Source organism: Chelonoidis abingdonii, chromosome 2 (genome assembly GCF_003597395.2).
Source record: "Chelonoidis abingdonii isolate Lonesome George chromosome 2, CheloAbing_2.0, whole genome shotgun sequence".
Classification (NCBI taxonomy): Eukaryota; Metazoa; Chordata; order Testudines; family Testudinidae; genus Chelonoidis; species Chelonoidis abingdonii.
In genome coordinates this window covers 298,119,639-298,135,298 of record NC_133770.1, presented here as the reverse complement: position 1 = coordinate 298,135,298, position 15,660 = coordinate 298,119,639, and the positions used below count along the sequence as shown (strand labels likewise).

General features: G+C 47.5%; 1 protein-coding gene across 1 annotated transcript; it reads left to right on the top strand.

Moving 5' to 3' along the window:
• Positions 1 to 11,975: 11,975 nt before the first annotated feature.
• On the top strand, positions 11,976 to 14,595 carry LOC116815140 (lymphocyte antigen 6E-like). The gene is made up of 3 exons (XM_032763229.1): positions 11,976 to 12,027; positions 13,938 to 14,057; positions 14,438 to 14,595. Exons 1-3 carry the CDS (start codon positions 11,976 to 11,978, stop codon positions 14,593 to 14,595), a joined length of 330 nt encoding a protein of 109 aa, XP_032619120.1.
• The last annotated feature ends 1,065 nt before the right edge of the window (positions 14,596 to 15,660 follow it).

Here is a 15,660-nt window from a genome sequence, read left to right as displayed (position 1 = left end):
CTGTGGAACTCATTGACATGGGATGTTGTGAAGGCCAAAAGTATAACTAGGTTCAGAAAAAAACTAGATAGGTTCCTGGAGGATAGGTCCATCAATGGCTATTAGCCAAGATGGTCAGGGACACAACTCCATGCTCCAAGTGTCCCTACAGCCCTGACTGCCAGAAGCTGGCAGTGGTTGACAGAGGATGGATCACTCGACAATCACCCTGTTCTGGTTATTCCCTCTGAGGCATCTGACATTGGCCACTGCCAGAAAAGAGGATACTGGGCCAGATGGACTTTTGGTCTAACCCAGTATGGCCATTCTTATGTTCTAGCCCCAGCTACATTAAAGACCAAATTTTGATCTATGAGCTGCCATGGGAACAGTTGTGCTCTGGGGCTCTGCAGATCCCCAAGCCCAGGCTGAACAGCATGAAAGCTGGGGACAAAGCGTTCTCAGCTGTGGGGATGTGGCTATGAACCAATCTGCCAGAGGAGATCAGGCAGCCCCAAAGCGCGGCCATTCTTAGAAATCATTGCAAAGCCCTCCCCTTCAAAAAGGCCTTCCCACCGGCAGAATGGACACTCCCAACCCTGACATCCCTTTCTACCCCCAAATTCCCAACTAACCCCCAAAAGCCCTAAACAAATCAACCTAGAATAAAGTAAATTAATAAAATCTACAAAATCAAACCCAAAACAGAGTTTTTACTGGGCAAAAAGAAAAATGGCAGTGACTCCATGGACCACACTAAGGATTTGATTCTTGCTGTTGATTTTACATGGAAGGTGCCCAGATGCCACAGTGACAGATGGATAACATAGCCCCATAGCCACCATGCCCTGGATGCCAGGCTAGGAACAGGAGAGCTAGGAAATTGATCTTGCACCTACTCACTGGCTATATAGGGGAGAGACCTGTCACTGTCCCGCCTAAAGATAATTACCCTGGAGTAGGTGATGCTGTGGTTATATAAGGCCCAGGCCAGAGCCATCTGGGATACTGTGTGCAGGGCTAATCACTGCTACACAGGAAAGGCAGAGCTGTGGTCAGTTGTCTACTCTTGTCTCTTATCACACCATCTTCAAACACCTCCACAATCTTCACCCTGGGTACGTCTGCTTCCCCAGCAGCTTCCCAATTGCCAGCACCTCGCACATGTTGGCCATTCCTGCCCCATCAACCATATTTGGTAGATGCAGTTGCAAGATGGATGGAGTTTTTGTTCACCCATGGAAAGGAGAGTCAGAGCCTCACCCAGCACTCTGTCCTCTTGGACAATGTATTAAAAGAGGGACTTGCTGTGAGACCCGGGATCAGTCTGATGATCATACGGTAACACTGGGCTCAGCCAGGCTGCAGATGGGAGAGAGACATGCCAGGCGTGGGAGAGCTCCAAAGGTGACTCAACGCTGCAGAGATGTTTGCCAAGAGAAGGTCCCTCCTGCGGTATTTCAGTAGGACAGTACGTTTCCTAACGGACACGTGGGCGTTCCAAGAACTAATCAGAACATGCTGCAGAACTTTCTGCAGTGCCCGTGAGATGGAGATGTAGGCAGTGGATTTGATGTTGTTATTCTCTTGATGACATCTGTAGAGAATATAAACCACAAGGGACAACACCCACTATGCTGCATGATAGATGCACCTTCCAGTTAAGCAACAGATCGTACACTACAGTGCAGTGTTAAAATCAGGGCCGCCTGGGGGAGCAGCAAGTGGGGCAATTTGCCCCAGGCCTCGGGCCCTGGAGGGGCCCCACGAGCCCTGGCCCAGTGGCAGTCCGGGTCTTCGGCGGCATTTTGGCGACGGGGGACCCTTCAGTGCTGCCGAAGACACGGAGCAAGTGAAGAGCCCCCCGCCGTCGAAGACCTGGACTGCAGCCGGGTGAGTACATGGGCCGCAGCTCCCCCAATTTGCCCCAGGCCCCCTGAATCCTCTGGGCGGCCCTGGGTAAAATGGGCTAAAAGCCATTCTTGCAATCCAGCAGCTGAACCAGGAACAAAGTCACCCTGCAGATCTTAGGCATCTGGGTTGGGGCTGTTCTTTCACCAGGAAACTTGTCCCACATCCAGATCAGTTCCTTGTGTTCATGCGAAGAGCAGGGTTTTCAATTACCCCATCAATAAGGGACATACGGACTAAGCACTGTCATTACCCTGCTTCTTTCCAGGTCCTTGTGTGGTCTCGAAGTCACATTCGTGCAGTGTCTGTAGTTTTCTGATGATCTCCCTTATTGTCCCTCCCTCTGACCAGCTCCCTCCAGCGTTCCTCCTCTTTCTTGACTCTAAAGATTCTAGTGACGCTAATGTCAACTAAATACAGACTCAATCCCAAAAGCCAAACAGCAGGAGCAGATCTCCCCTAGCAGATCTCCCTCAACATTATCCTGAGCGGTTAAAGCCTGAGGGAGAAAATGGGCTTCAGACCACTGGGGCAAGGTCAGCAAGCCTGGATTACATTGGACCACCAGGGAAGCAAATTCCAGAAATGCAAGTGCTTCACTGGGAACTGCCAGTGTCCAGGCATCAAATCTGGGGAAAGGAAAGTATGAAATCATTGGCTTTTTGCAGCTTTTGTGCTGATTGAAGGATGAAGCCATAAGAACATAAAAGCTGCCATATCAGGTCAGACCATTGGTCCATCTAGCCCAGTATCCTGCCTCAGACAGTGTCCGGTACCAGAGCTTCAGGAAGATGTAAAGAACAGGGCAATTTTGGAGTGCTCCACCGCTGTCTCCCACTCCCAGCTTCTAGCAGTCAGAAGAGCATAGGGTTGCCTCACTGACCATGCTGGCTAATAGCCAGGAGTGGATCTATCCTCCATGAACATCTCTAGCTCTTTTTGAACCCAGTTATACTTTTGGCCTCACAATATCCCATGGCAATGAATTGCACAGGATAATTGTGCATTGTGTAAAAAGTACTTTCTTTTCTTTGTATTAAACCTGCTGTCTATTCATTTAATTGGTTAACCCCCAATTTTTGTATTGCGAGAAAGGGAAATAATGCTTCTCTAGTCACTTTTACCACACCATTCATGATTTTGTAGACCTCTTTCATACCTCCCCCCCAACGTCTCTTTTCTAAACAGAACATCCCTAATCTTTTTAATCTCTCATATGGAAGTCGTTCCAAACCCTTGATCATCTTTGTTACCTTTCTCTGAACCTTTTCCAATTTCACTATCTCCTTTTTGAGATGAGGCCTCCAGAAATGGACACAGTATTGAAGGTGTGGGTGCACCATGGATTCATATAGTGACATTATGATATTTTCTGTCTGATTTTCTATCCTTTTCCTACTAGATCCTAACATTCTGTTACCCTTTTTGACCACAGCTGTGCACTGAGCTGAAGTTTTTGTAGAACTATCTCAGAATCATAGAATCATAGGGTTAGAAGGGTCCGCAAGGGTCATCTAGTCTAACCCTTGCCAAGATTCAGGATTTGTTGTGTTTAAACCATCCCAGACAGCTGGCTCCAGCCTCCTTTTGAAAACCTCCAGTGAAGGTGCTTCCAAGCCCTCACAAGGCATTTAGGTTTTTCCTGAGATCTCATCTAAATCTGCCCTGCTGGAGGTTGAACCCACTGCCTCTTCTTGTCCTGCCTTCTCTGACAAGAGGGAACAACTTTTCTCCATCTTTTTTATGCTGGTCTTTCAAATATTTCAAGAACACTGTCATGTTCTCCCCTTAATCTCCTCTCTTCCAAACTAAACATGCCCAGTTCCTTCAGCCTTTGCTCATCTGGCTTGTGTTCCATCCCTTTGATCATTTTTGTCGCTCGCCTCTGAATCCTCTCCAGTTTCTCTACATCCTTTCCATATCTTGGTGACTAAAAATTGGATCCGGTACACCAGCTGAAGCCTAACCAGTGCCTAGTAGGGTGGTACTGTCACCTCTTGTGACTTGCATGCGATGCCTCCATTAATGCAATCTAAAATTGCGTTTGCTTTTTTTGGCAACAGCATCTCATTGCTGACTCATGTTGAGGCTGTGATCTACCACAACCCCCAGATCCTTCTCAGCAGTGCTGCTGTCAAGCCAGTTATCCCCCATCCTGTATTTGTGCATTTGGTTTTTCTTCCCTAAGTGCAGCACCTTACATTTGTCTTTGTTGAATTTCATTTTGTTGCCCGTAGCCCAGTTCCCCAGTTTATCAAGATCCCTTTGAATTTTGGCTCCATCCTCCAGAATGTTTGCAACCTCCCCCTGCTCCAGTTTTGTGTCATCTGCATATCTGATCAATAAGCTCTCTGTTCCTACATCCAGGTCATTAATAAAGATGTTAAATAACATGGACCCAAAACAGACCCCCTGTGGAACCCTATATGAGACCTCCTTCCAATCTGACATTATTTCATTTATAGTTACTGTTTGCGGTTGTTTAAGCAATTATGTATCCATTAATAGTAGTTCTGTCAAGCCCACATTTCTCTATCTTACTGATCAGAACGTCATGTGGGACTGTGTCAAAAGCCTTGCAAAAGTCTAGGTACATCAATAGTCAATTGCTGCAACCGGTTTTAATTAAGACTAAAAATTCCTTACTGGTGGTGCAATAATTTATCTTTGGAGAATTGTGTAATTACTTCCAAGAGTCCCTCCCTGGTGGCGTAATTGTTCTCACCACAGAATTCAGAGCTTGGCTGCAAGATACCCCACCCTTCATATTGCTGCTTGTCCTGGGGTCAAAGCTGCCTCCAACGTATAACCACTTGTTTCTCTAGCTAATATGAAACCAGCGGATGGGTAAATTGTGAGACACCCTGCTCTCGTGAGGATTCTAACTCAATATGACAGATTTAAATGGGTGGGAAAATCTCTCAGATGCATCATCTGACCCACAAGAGATTTGTGCATTGCTAAACCCACGTTCCAGAAGTAAACCAGCAGGAGTCCACAGAAATAAAAGTTTCCGGGCAGCACCTGCCTATCTCTGCTTGGAAACCTGGCAATCCCGAATGCATTCAGCTCTCTCTTCCCAAGGAACATAGCACCTGGACAACTAACCCAGGGCTTTTCCAACCTGGGGCAGTAGTGGGGTCATGGGGTCATGTATCTACCCTCTTGGCTGTGCAGAAAAGCTAGAAAACATGACCTGAGTGTAACCTCAAGGCAAAGAAAAAGATGTCCCCACCCTGCTTTTTTAAAACCTTGTGATTTTTAAGCCAATCTCATGATTTTGGGAGGTCTACACCATCACCCCTACTCTTTGTACCCCTCACCTCCTGCACCTTCTCTGTCCCCCTCTCCCTTTACCACTCCCCTTTCTTACTCTAGCAACCCCTTCTTTGCCCCGCTTCCACCCGGAATGGCCCACTCAAATCCCCTCCCAGCTAAGCATTTATAATACAAATATGACCAATATGTTACAAAGATAATGCATGAAATATACGACCCAGGAACCTGCTCTCTCCCTAATCATTCTGGGGTCTTACGCCTGCCAGAGCCCTGATCACTTTGCTTGTATGTTGCATCCCTTTCCTACACCTTTTGCCTTTTTTGATCTAATTAAATGGTAAGCAACATGGGGCATGGACCAGACCTTCCTATCCATGTGTGCAGCACTCCGCCCGATGGGACCGTGCTCCTGGTCGGGGCCAGAGAGAGAAGTCATAAAGAACAATAATTCATTTCCCCCTAGTGATATCGACCAGTTTGGGTGATCGCGTCATGCTGGCCAAGTAAGCTCCTGCCTCCGGAGCCCTGTGAGGCGAGATGGCCTCCCAGCAGGACATGGTGTGGTGTCTCATTAATTGAATTGATTAATCATTTGAATCAGTCGTTAACCTGAGCAATACTGGACATACGCAGAGTCCTTGGAAGAAGGGGAGAGAACAAACACAGACATGAATGGAAATGGCAGGGACAAAGGAAAGGAGGAAACGGTAAAAGAATGAATAAGAAAACAGGTTGTGAATGTTACATTAAAAAAGAAACACAGAAAGGGAGGGGAAACATAACTACATGGGAAAGCAATAGCAAGATTTCCACATAGCCCAAATTTTCATTGGCTACACACTGAAACACGTCCGTGGTTTGTCATTGTTGGTTTTCTTTATATGCCCAGGAATGATGATTAGTGGAATGTGTAATCAAATTGTTTGTTAATTGGTCTCCCGCGGGTACCACTGAATATATATCAGTAGTGAGACGGGTGTATCTTACTACATATGAATCAAATGGCTTGTAGAACCATTTCATTTTTATTTAGGGTAAAACCTATCAATTTCCACCAAGCCATTAATTGTTTTTTCCCTTCTGTAACGTTTTCCAACAACTTTTTTATTTTCAAAGGCAAATTTTCTTGCATGTCTTTCCACACAAAGCGACTGTGCGCTGTGTGAAGAAATATTTCCTCTGATTCGTTTTAAACCTACTACCTATTAATTAAACTTGCTGCCTATTCAAACGTGCTACTTAATTAAAATCCTATCAGGGCTCCAAAGGGATCCACAATAGGTTGTGTTTTCTTTTTCAGATCACTCTGTTTCGGAAGCAGGAGTTGAAAGTGGATAGAAATCAAAACTCTGGTGGAAGTTGATTGTGTCCCTTTTGAACTCTGCTGATGGCTTTGGATCCAAACTAAGCCAGAAAGCATCCCTGTCGATGCAAATTACCTAGCTGATAGAGGAAGAAGAGAACTGCCCATAAAGGCAGCACAAAGGAGCTGCAGATAATGAACATACCAGGTCAGCAAACAAACTACCTGAAACCAAAAGGCTCAAATTATGACCGTCCAGAGGAAGATGGAAAAAGAAGTCAAACCTAAAAATGAGAGAGGGACAGGTTAACCCTAAGTAGAAAAATATATACTTTTTTGTGTGTATATTCAGTGCTGAAATCTGAAGACAGGTACAAAAGGGGTCTGCTTGTACGCATGATACCCCTACCTTTTCATTCACCAAAACCCTAAAAATATAATTAAATTAAAAAGCCTATGCAAAAACTTCAAGAGAACATTGAACACACTGGCCTCAAAAACAAATTGTCTAAAGAAAAGGCATGGTATAACAAGATACTTTAAATAGGTTTGATGTTAATATTAAACAATGGGATAAATTTAGTATGAATAAGTACCCTTGTAACAACATATAGTGTGTATAATTTTTTTAAAAAAACCTTTAAGGTCATATGGTAATGATGCTTCTCAGCTATTACCTGTGAATAAACTTAAAGCTTAGCACAGCAGGAAAAACATTACAAATTTGATCTGTTGTATAAGAAGGAAAATGGGGGTACACCACCTTGTGAACATAATAACTGAACAGTGCGATAATTTCCCCTAAACCCTTAAAAGGTCAAAGCCATTGAAACCTGGCCTGCCTATAGAAGAAAAACACAGAAAAGATGAGGGGGTGCTTATATTAACCGGGTTATGTCTGGTGCCCTACAGCCTGGGAAAAAGTGGGGGCCCTAATGTGTGCAGGTAACACCGTTACCCCCTTGCTTTGCACAACGTGGCCCATGGGGCTCATTACTGAGGTTCACAGCAATGTCACATGCCTTTCCATACCTCCAGGGTGGGCTAGGGAGAGGTGCAGTGGAGAAGGGAGGCACGTTGCTATGGTGTTGGTAGGGCCCAATTCACCATAGTGTTATCCCAGCTGTCTGCCTGCTGGACTGCTTGAACTGAAAGTTCAAATGTCTAGACTGTTCTCAGTGGTACCAGATGACAGAACAAGGAGCAATGGTCTCAAGTTGCAGTGGGGGAGGTCTAGGTTGGATATTAGGAAACACTATTTCACTAGGAGGGTGGAGGAGAACTGGAATGGGTTACCTAGGGAGATGGTGGAATCTCCTTCCTTAGAGGTCTTTAAGGCCCAGCTTGACAAAGCCCTGGCTGGGATAATTTAGCTGGGGTTGGTCCTGCTTTGAGCAAGGAGTTTAAGAACATAAGAACATAAGAAGGGCCATACGGGGTCAGACCAAAAGTCCATCTTGCCCAGTATCCTGTCTACCGACAGTGGCCAATGCCAGGTGCCCCAGAGGGAGTGAACCTAACAGGTAATGATCCAGTGATCTCTCTCCTGCCATCCATCTCCATCTTCTGAAAAACAGAGGCTAGGGACACCATTCCTTACCCATCCTGGCTAATAGCCATTAATGGACTTAACCACCATGAATTTATCCAGTTCTCTTTTAAATGCTGTTACAGTCCTAGCCTTCACAGCCTCCTCAGGCAAGGAGTTCCAGAAGTTGATTGTGCGCTGTGTGAAGAAGAACTTCATTTGTTTTAAACCTGCTGCCTATTAATTTCATGCTCCTGAGGTTCCTTCCAACCCTGATATTCTATGATTCTATGAGTCAGACCCTCAAAATCAGGAGATTTGGGGGCCAAAAAGACTATCTGCTATTTTTGTTGGGTGTGTCTTTTGATTTTGAACCCCCAGGGTAATCCCGATTGGGTGGGTGAGTGGGTGGGTGAAAGAGAGAGAGAGAGAATTAATTATGTCAACACACCAACGCTGATTTGGCAAGGGGATTCTAGCCTCCCACTGCAGGAGCGCTCACCCCACATCTCTCACCTCCTGCCCAGCAATTAATTCTGCCCCAATCCTGAAATCAATCCCAGCTTCCCAGCCCTCCGCCCCAGTTCAGCCCCCCATAGCCTCATCTTGGCTTCTCCTGCAGCTTCCGGGATTCATCTCCCTTTCCCAGGCCTGGGGATGGGCTGCAGCAGGGTCCTCTCTCCCCCATTCCAGGCTGAGTATTGCAGAGAAGGAGGGTAGGCAATGGGGCTCCCTGAGTTGATGAGCACGTTCTGTTGTCCCTTCACTCCTGCAAGAATAGCTGCAGCTCCTGGGGGTTGAAACTACCTGCTTCCTGCAGCAACCCTGACTGCCTGCTCTTCCCCAAAAGGGCGGGCAAGTGGGGAAGGTAACCAATCAAAGTGTCACCCCCACAGGTAGCGTTGAAATTCCTGAGGCGGGCTAAAGCTTCATCCTCCACCTTGAGATGGGCTCCAGACAGTGATGTGACTCCTGAGTAACACCGTTCAGTCATGCCATAGCTATCACTGGAAAGACTCCAGGATGCAAGAGTTTCATGCACTGCATGCTGGGTAATAACACACAAGGCCTCCATTCCTATGCAACTGAACCTGCTCTTCAGTAAAGCAGCTATTTACAGAGCTACTCCACTTGCAGCTTAGCATTCCAGCCATGTGCGCACAGACTGACTTCTGGGTGCCTCTTTCCAAACCCTTCCCTCCAGCAAGCTGTGCTCCTCTCTCCAATTTCCATACTGATTGCTACCAAAGCTGGAGTAAAGCAATGAGAAATTGACCCACAGTTTTCTTGTTCAGTATCCCAATCATTAAATGTCCATTGGCTCAGCAGATTGCATAGGTGAATATTGGCCACTCCAGGTTTTCAAAAATCATGAGTCAGGCCCCAAGAGATTAGCTTATAAAATCATATTTTTTGAAAAATAAAAATAAGGGGTTTTTATATTTGCATTTTGGTGATTGAGCCTTTAGGGTGAACGTCATTCAAGTCTCAAGCTTCTCTCTGCAGTTTCAAGGGCTAGATGCTTCCTTTTCTCCTCCCAAGAAAGGAGAGACTTTCAGGAAATAACATGAATCCAAGAGCAGGGGCTTTAATAAAAATACCAAATAGCACTAGATATGCAATAAAACTGTAAGAGTTGGAGACTCTATATTTTTTCTTGCATTTCCTAATGGATGGGACAATTTTGATTTTATGAATATTTAAGGCTTCTAAGATGTACCCCAAGATGATGTGTGTTAGTGAAACATGATATTCACGCACGCAGATGGAAAAGGAAAGGCCACCAGAAAACACTAAGACCACACGCACCTTGCCCTTTTTTATAATTGCCTCAAGTCTAGCCCACTCGGCCAATAAACATGGAATCTGGTTGGATCTATGTTGGGGTGGAAATTCCTGAGCTGAAGGGCTTCTATTGAGAACACCCTGACTGCAGTGTCCAAATCTAGAAACTGTTCCTATTGCCATAATTTATGTGTATTCTGATAGCGTCTAGAGGTTCTGGCTGAGCTCAGGGCCCCTGCAGTGGAAGGTGCTATACAGATCCATAGTGCGAGACGGTCCCTACCTACAATAGTGTCCATTTGAGGGGCCTGCTCCAAAGCCACATCGAAATCAATGGAAGGAGTTCTGTTGACTTGAATCAGACCACGTAGGGCTTTGCAGAGAAACAGCAGCACCTTGTATTGCACCTAGAAGAAAAGAGGAAGTTACTGGTCTGATACACGTCCTGGTCATACCACCAGGCACATAGGAACAATCAGCCGCTAGCCCCTGGTAGAATGCTAGTGACAGGCACTGATCTCAGATGCTGCTCACATTCCATTTGTTGTGACTTTTGCCTCACATCTCTCCCTTTTTTTAGCATTCCCCAGCTCTAACCACATTGCTAACAATCTGATCAGAGATAAGACTGCAAATGTCCAACCAGGTGGGTCCTGACCCCTGAGAAATGATATGTAAGCAGGGTCTGAATGAGCTCTCCCCCGACATCTAGTGATAAGCTGGGGGACAAAGATCTCATGCCCAGACCGTATTTGCATAAATACACCTACTCTGCCTAGGTGTCCAGCAGACAGAGCTGCTTTGCCAAAGTGATTGATTTTGGCTGGTTTGGGTTAAAATTCACTTTAGTACTGAATGCAGGGTAATGAAAAGTTGCTATCCTTATTGTATGAGTAAAGGGAAGCACTATACTCTGCATGCCCTGAGTGAGGGGGTCACCCTAACTTCAACCACACTCACTAAGTAAGGAGTAAGGATGCCAAATCCAAGTGCAAGTCAGAGAGGGTCAGATGGATTCTTGTACTTGGTGAGGTGGGTGTTGTTTAAAGAATCTCAGGTAACATTTGACCCTTCTCCCCCACCATTGTTTAAAGATACAGCTGAGCAGGAGACACAGGAGAGTCCTTGTTTCTACTTGATTGCTATAACTGAAATTATTGATAAGCAGGCCTAAGGACTGAGTCTCAGACTTGGTTTGGGGACAGTGAGAGACAATGCAGAGACTGCAGTGGCCAGGAGGTTCCCCATTACCCCATGAAATTGCAAAGAGCTGCAGCGGCTACAAAGGGGGTCAAGTGGTGGAAACTCTGAACACAGCATTGCAGAGGCGGTGGCAGTGAGCAGTTGCTGAGATAACAGGGGTGAGAAGAGGTAAAGGTGGCTGACAGAGGAGCAGCAGTGGTGAGCAGCAGCAAAGGTGGCAAAGGCAGTGGGCAGCAGCAGCAGCAGGGGCACTGCTCAATTCTCTCTTCAGGGGTGGGAGGTGAAGCCCGCACCCCTGAATTCTGGGATTTTGCTGACTTTGGACAAACAACGGGGAATGGGGTGCAGCGGAGGGAAAGGGGAGTGGGGTGTTAAAGGAGCATTTGTTTATTGGACTTTCTTGCTGCAAGCTGGGAAACTGAGGCAAAGGACGCTACCCAAAGTACTGTGGGTGGGTGTTTATTTATGGCTTGCATGCTTTGGAATTGTGGTGGTGATGTTTTCCCACATTAGTGCCGGATTCCCTCTGCCTTTTAATACGTTTTCTTTTGTTATACCCAGATTCTGTGCTTGTGAGTGGGGCAAAATTGCTTCCTAGAAGTGCCCGGGGTGTGGTGCTTTGTTTTCCCAGACTACCGGCTGCGGGTTCGACCCAAGTCTCTTTTGTAATGCTCAGCGGAGCCCCTACACACTGAGCCTGGCCCTGGTTGCTCCTGGCAAAAGGGCACCATATAGAAACAAAAGCAGTCAAGGGTCAGGACCTTTCACTCTGCAGCGGGCCCATCACACCACCCTGCCAGGACAGGATGAGACAGAACTGAGCCTCCCACGCACATTCCACCCCTCCCAACCCGAGTGTTGTCCCAGCCCAGCAGGACCCAGCCTTCAAAATTGCTGTCTCCCTAGTCACCAAATCCAACCAGGGAGATTTATATCCTGCCCTGGGAGAAGCTGTTCACACCAGGACGCTGCCAAGATCCAGAGAAGATGAAGCTTGTCCTGGCTGTCTTGTTGGCTGTCGTCCTGTGTGCACAGCAAGGTGAGACGTCGAGAGAGGCTCCTGTGCTGCTAGACAAACAAAATCCTGAGCAAGTGGGGGCCCAGGGGGTGCTGCTGGCCCACCAGACCCAGCCTGGCCCAGCTAGGAGCACCAACAGCACCAGGGCAAGGAAGGGGGCGGGGCAGCATGGTGACAGGGCCCCACAGGTGCACCTTGGGGAGAACCAGTGGGTTGGAGCAGGGAGCCGGGCTGGTCTTGCAGTATAAGATACGCTGCTGTGATCTCCCACAAGCCAGGGGCAGCACCCAACTGCCCCCACCTCCATTACACCTCTGGGGGTAGGAGCTGCTTCTTCAGGGGCACTCATCCTGCAGGGGCAGGACTCAAATCCCCTCCCACTGCCCCCCAGGTGTAACATCCCCCAGTCCAGCGAAGGGTTTTCATGGATTTTGTGGCCCCTGTACAACCCCATCCAGAAGATGGGGAATCAGGGGAGCATCTTCACCTCTGGGCTAGGAACAAAAATATGAGGCACCGTCATAGCGTGTGCAGCAGAGATGCGGCGGGCGAGGAGCGGTGTTGTGGGAAAGACCCTCTCTCAGTTGTCTCCACTCATTCTCCTGCGAGCCGATGGGGACCGAGGCTCGAGCTCAGCCCAGAAGTGAATGTTTTTGATGTGAGAAAAGAGGAAGAAGTTTCCACCCTCATCCCTGAGGAGGGCGTTTTTCAGGGAGGTTTCTGTGCTCCAATAACTCAAACCCAGTATTGTTTAAAAGCTTCTGTGGGCTAAGTGCAGGGCACAAATCCAGGCGCTGCTGCATATTAATTCTGGCTTGGAGGCTGACTCTATTCCTGTGTAAGTCACTGGCAAATCTCCCATTGACTTCAGTGTGTGGGCCTGGGCTAGGGTGACCAGATGTCCTGATTTTATAGGGACAATCCTGATTTTTGGGTCTTTTTCTTATATAGGTCCCACCCCTGTCCTGATTTTTCACATTTGCTGTCTGGTCACCCTGCCCTGGGCGGGTGCAGCTGTCTAGTTAGTTCACGTCATTTCTTTTTCCGGTCGGTATGGTGATTTTAAGGAGCGGTTTGCTCCAGGCTGTGGGTGTTTCTAGTGGGCTTTGGTTTGGTTAGGTGTCCCAGCGGGCTTGTTTTGGCATTTTTATTATTTCTGTTATACAGTTGCACCTAGAGGCGCCAACCTAGGGCAGAGCCCCCTCGTGCCAGGTGTTGCACAGGTAAATAGTGAGAGCATGTAAGGGGTCGCTTACCAGAGAGTGCCCCCCCTTGTGGCTAGGTGGGCGTGTGGCAGCCTCTTTGATTCAGTACCCCCCGTTGAAAGCCGCTCAGAGCCTGCAGTGATTTGCCCCGTCTCGTGACTCTGGCCAGCTCACTGTATTTCTCATCTGCCTCCAGCCCTTTCGCAGAGCAACTCCTTGAGCTGCTTCTTGCTGGTTTGAGACCCCTTCTGCCTGGGCCGCAGGCTCTTACCCAGCTGTTGGTGGCTTGACAATGCGTCAGTGGAAAGATGCCCATGGTCCTCACTGAGCTTCCAATCAGCCCTTAGTGCATTAGTGATGGTCACAAACAAAGTTCATGGAAGAACCTGTCTCTCCTGGCTTCCTCTACCTTTAATCACAAGGACATCTTTTCTCTCAAAGCTTTGCTCTGGTGGTACGACGCACTGAACGCTTTCCTCATCCCCAGATCCAGTGTGAGAGGGTAGTTTTACAACAGTTTGGGAGCACGGCTAAAGGGCAGTTGTTGCAGGGTGGGTGGATTGATTTAGAACTGTGGGCTCAGTTCTCCTCTCACTGCACGGGCATCAGTGGGCTAACTCCTGGCTTACAGTACAGTAAATGAGAGAGCTGGGCTGCCGGAGTGGTCTAACTCCTCTGTGTCTCCTCTAACTACATGTCTAACTCCTCTGTGTCTCCCTTCCACAGTTGACTCACTGTGGTGCTTCACGTGCGAAAACGAATCCATCAACTGGAGCTGTCTGAAGATCAGAAAGTGCTCGGATGTGGACAAGCACTGCCTGACGACTGTTGGTTATGCAGGGATTGGTAAGTGCTAGGATCACTGACTGGGAACTAGGGAATAACTCCTGGAGAGTGGAGAACAGTGGGTTTTGTACAAATTTTTCATAGTGGCTTTTGCTAGGGGACAGGTCTAGGATTTATGGACCTAGCAGGAGACGCATGTTAGAAAGGTGGAGAACCTTACTAAGGCTGAATGAGCACCCCAACCTTTGAAGGGTATGAAATCCAGATCCCAATGAGAGATGGGGATGGGAAGGTTGAGAGAGTGGTGAATGGAGGGATAATTTTACTGTAGTCTCCTAGAGACTCCTGGAAATCAGATCTAAATCCTTTCCTGAACAGGTTTTCAGACCTCCGGGAAAGACCTTTTAATAATAGTTTTCTCTTTCTTCTCCTTGGTTAAGGCATGTGGACAGCCAGGAGGCGAATCACCAAGAAATGTTCCCCAACCTGCCCACAGTTCAATATCAATCTGGGCATAGCTTCCTACTCCACTACCTGCTGCGAGAGCTCCTTGTGCAACGTGAGTGGGAAGCCGGCACCCAAGTCAGGTCCTCACTGATGGGGTAAGAGGACTGGGGCCTTTCTTAGAGCTGGACTGTGATGTGCCGGGAAAAGACGGGCTTTAACCCTGAAGAACCTGCTCAGATTTGCCCAGCCAGAGACCGACACCTTCTGTACATTGGGGTTAACGATGTATCCTATCAGCCAGGCTTTGCCTCAAAACTTCTGAACAAATAGCTTCTCTGTTGCCTTTCATACTGGGGTTCTGTCACCTGGCACATCTCTTGGAAGATGCAGCGTCTTCTACTGTGTGGTCTTAGGCGTTGGATTGGGCTGAACAGTGCTGCCACCTATGGCCAGGCGAGGCAGGAGGAAGCTATTCTGCAGAAAGGGGTTCTGGTGCAATCCCAGCCAGTCTCTATAATGTTTCCTTTCCTACAGATGTTTCTAGTCAGTGTCACACTAGGATAACACAGGCCAGAGAACTGCCCCCCGAATAATTCCTAGAGCAGATCTTTTAGAATAACCTCCCCTCTTGATTTAAATCTTGCCACTGATGGAAAATCTACCATGACCCTTGGTAAATTGACTAATTACTCTCACTGTTAAAAATGTTACATCTGATCTCCAGTCTGAATTGGTCTAGCTTCAACTTCCAGCCATTGGATAGTGTTAGACCCTTCTCTGCTAGATCGAAGATCCCATTATTAAATATTTTCTCCCAAGGCAGGAACTTTTAGACTGTGATCAAGTCACCCCTGAACCTTCTCTTTGTTATGCTACCTAGCTTGATCTCTTTGAGTCTATCACGATGGGGCATGTCACATTGGTCGCGATCTCAATGGTGAAAAAGGAAGTAAAATTCGTAGGCAAAATTATGAGACTCTCACCAGCCCTTCACTGTCTGCTGCTGGTGAAGGGAGCATCCCCTCACCTCGATTTTGAAATCCTGGCCCTGGGTTCATTGTAGCAGGAGAGGCAGTATGGCCTGCTAAAAGGCTCTGGTTTGGGACTTAGAAGCCTTGTCTGTTCCCAGTGCCCCCGCAGCCTGCTGGGTGACTTTGGGCAAGTTGCTTCTACATCTGTAAACAGGGGACATTGGGACTGAGCTCCTCTTCAAGGT

Coding starts and splice junctions, on each gene's coding strand:
- LOC116815140 (XM_032763229.1), top strand. CDS start 11,976: ATGAAGCTTGTCCTGGCTGTCTTGTTGGCTGTCGTCCTGTGTGCACAG. Junction 12,028..13,937: donor CGTCCTGTGTGCACAGCAAG/GTGAGACGTCGA, acceptor TCCCTTCCACAG/TTGACTCACTGTGGTGCTTC. Junction 14,058..14,437: donor TGTTGGTTATGCAGGGATTG/GTAAGTGCTAGG, acceptor TCCTTGGTTAAG/GCATGTGGACAGCCAGGAGG.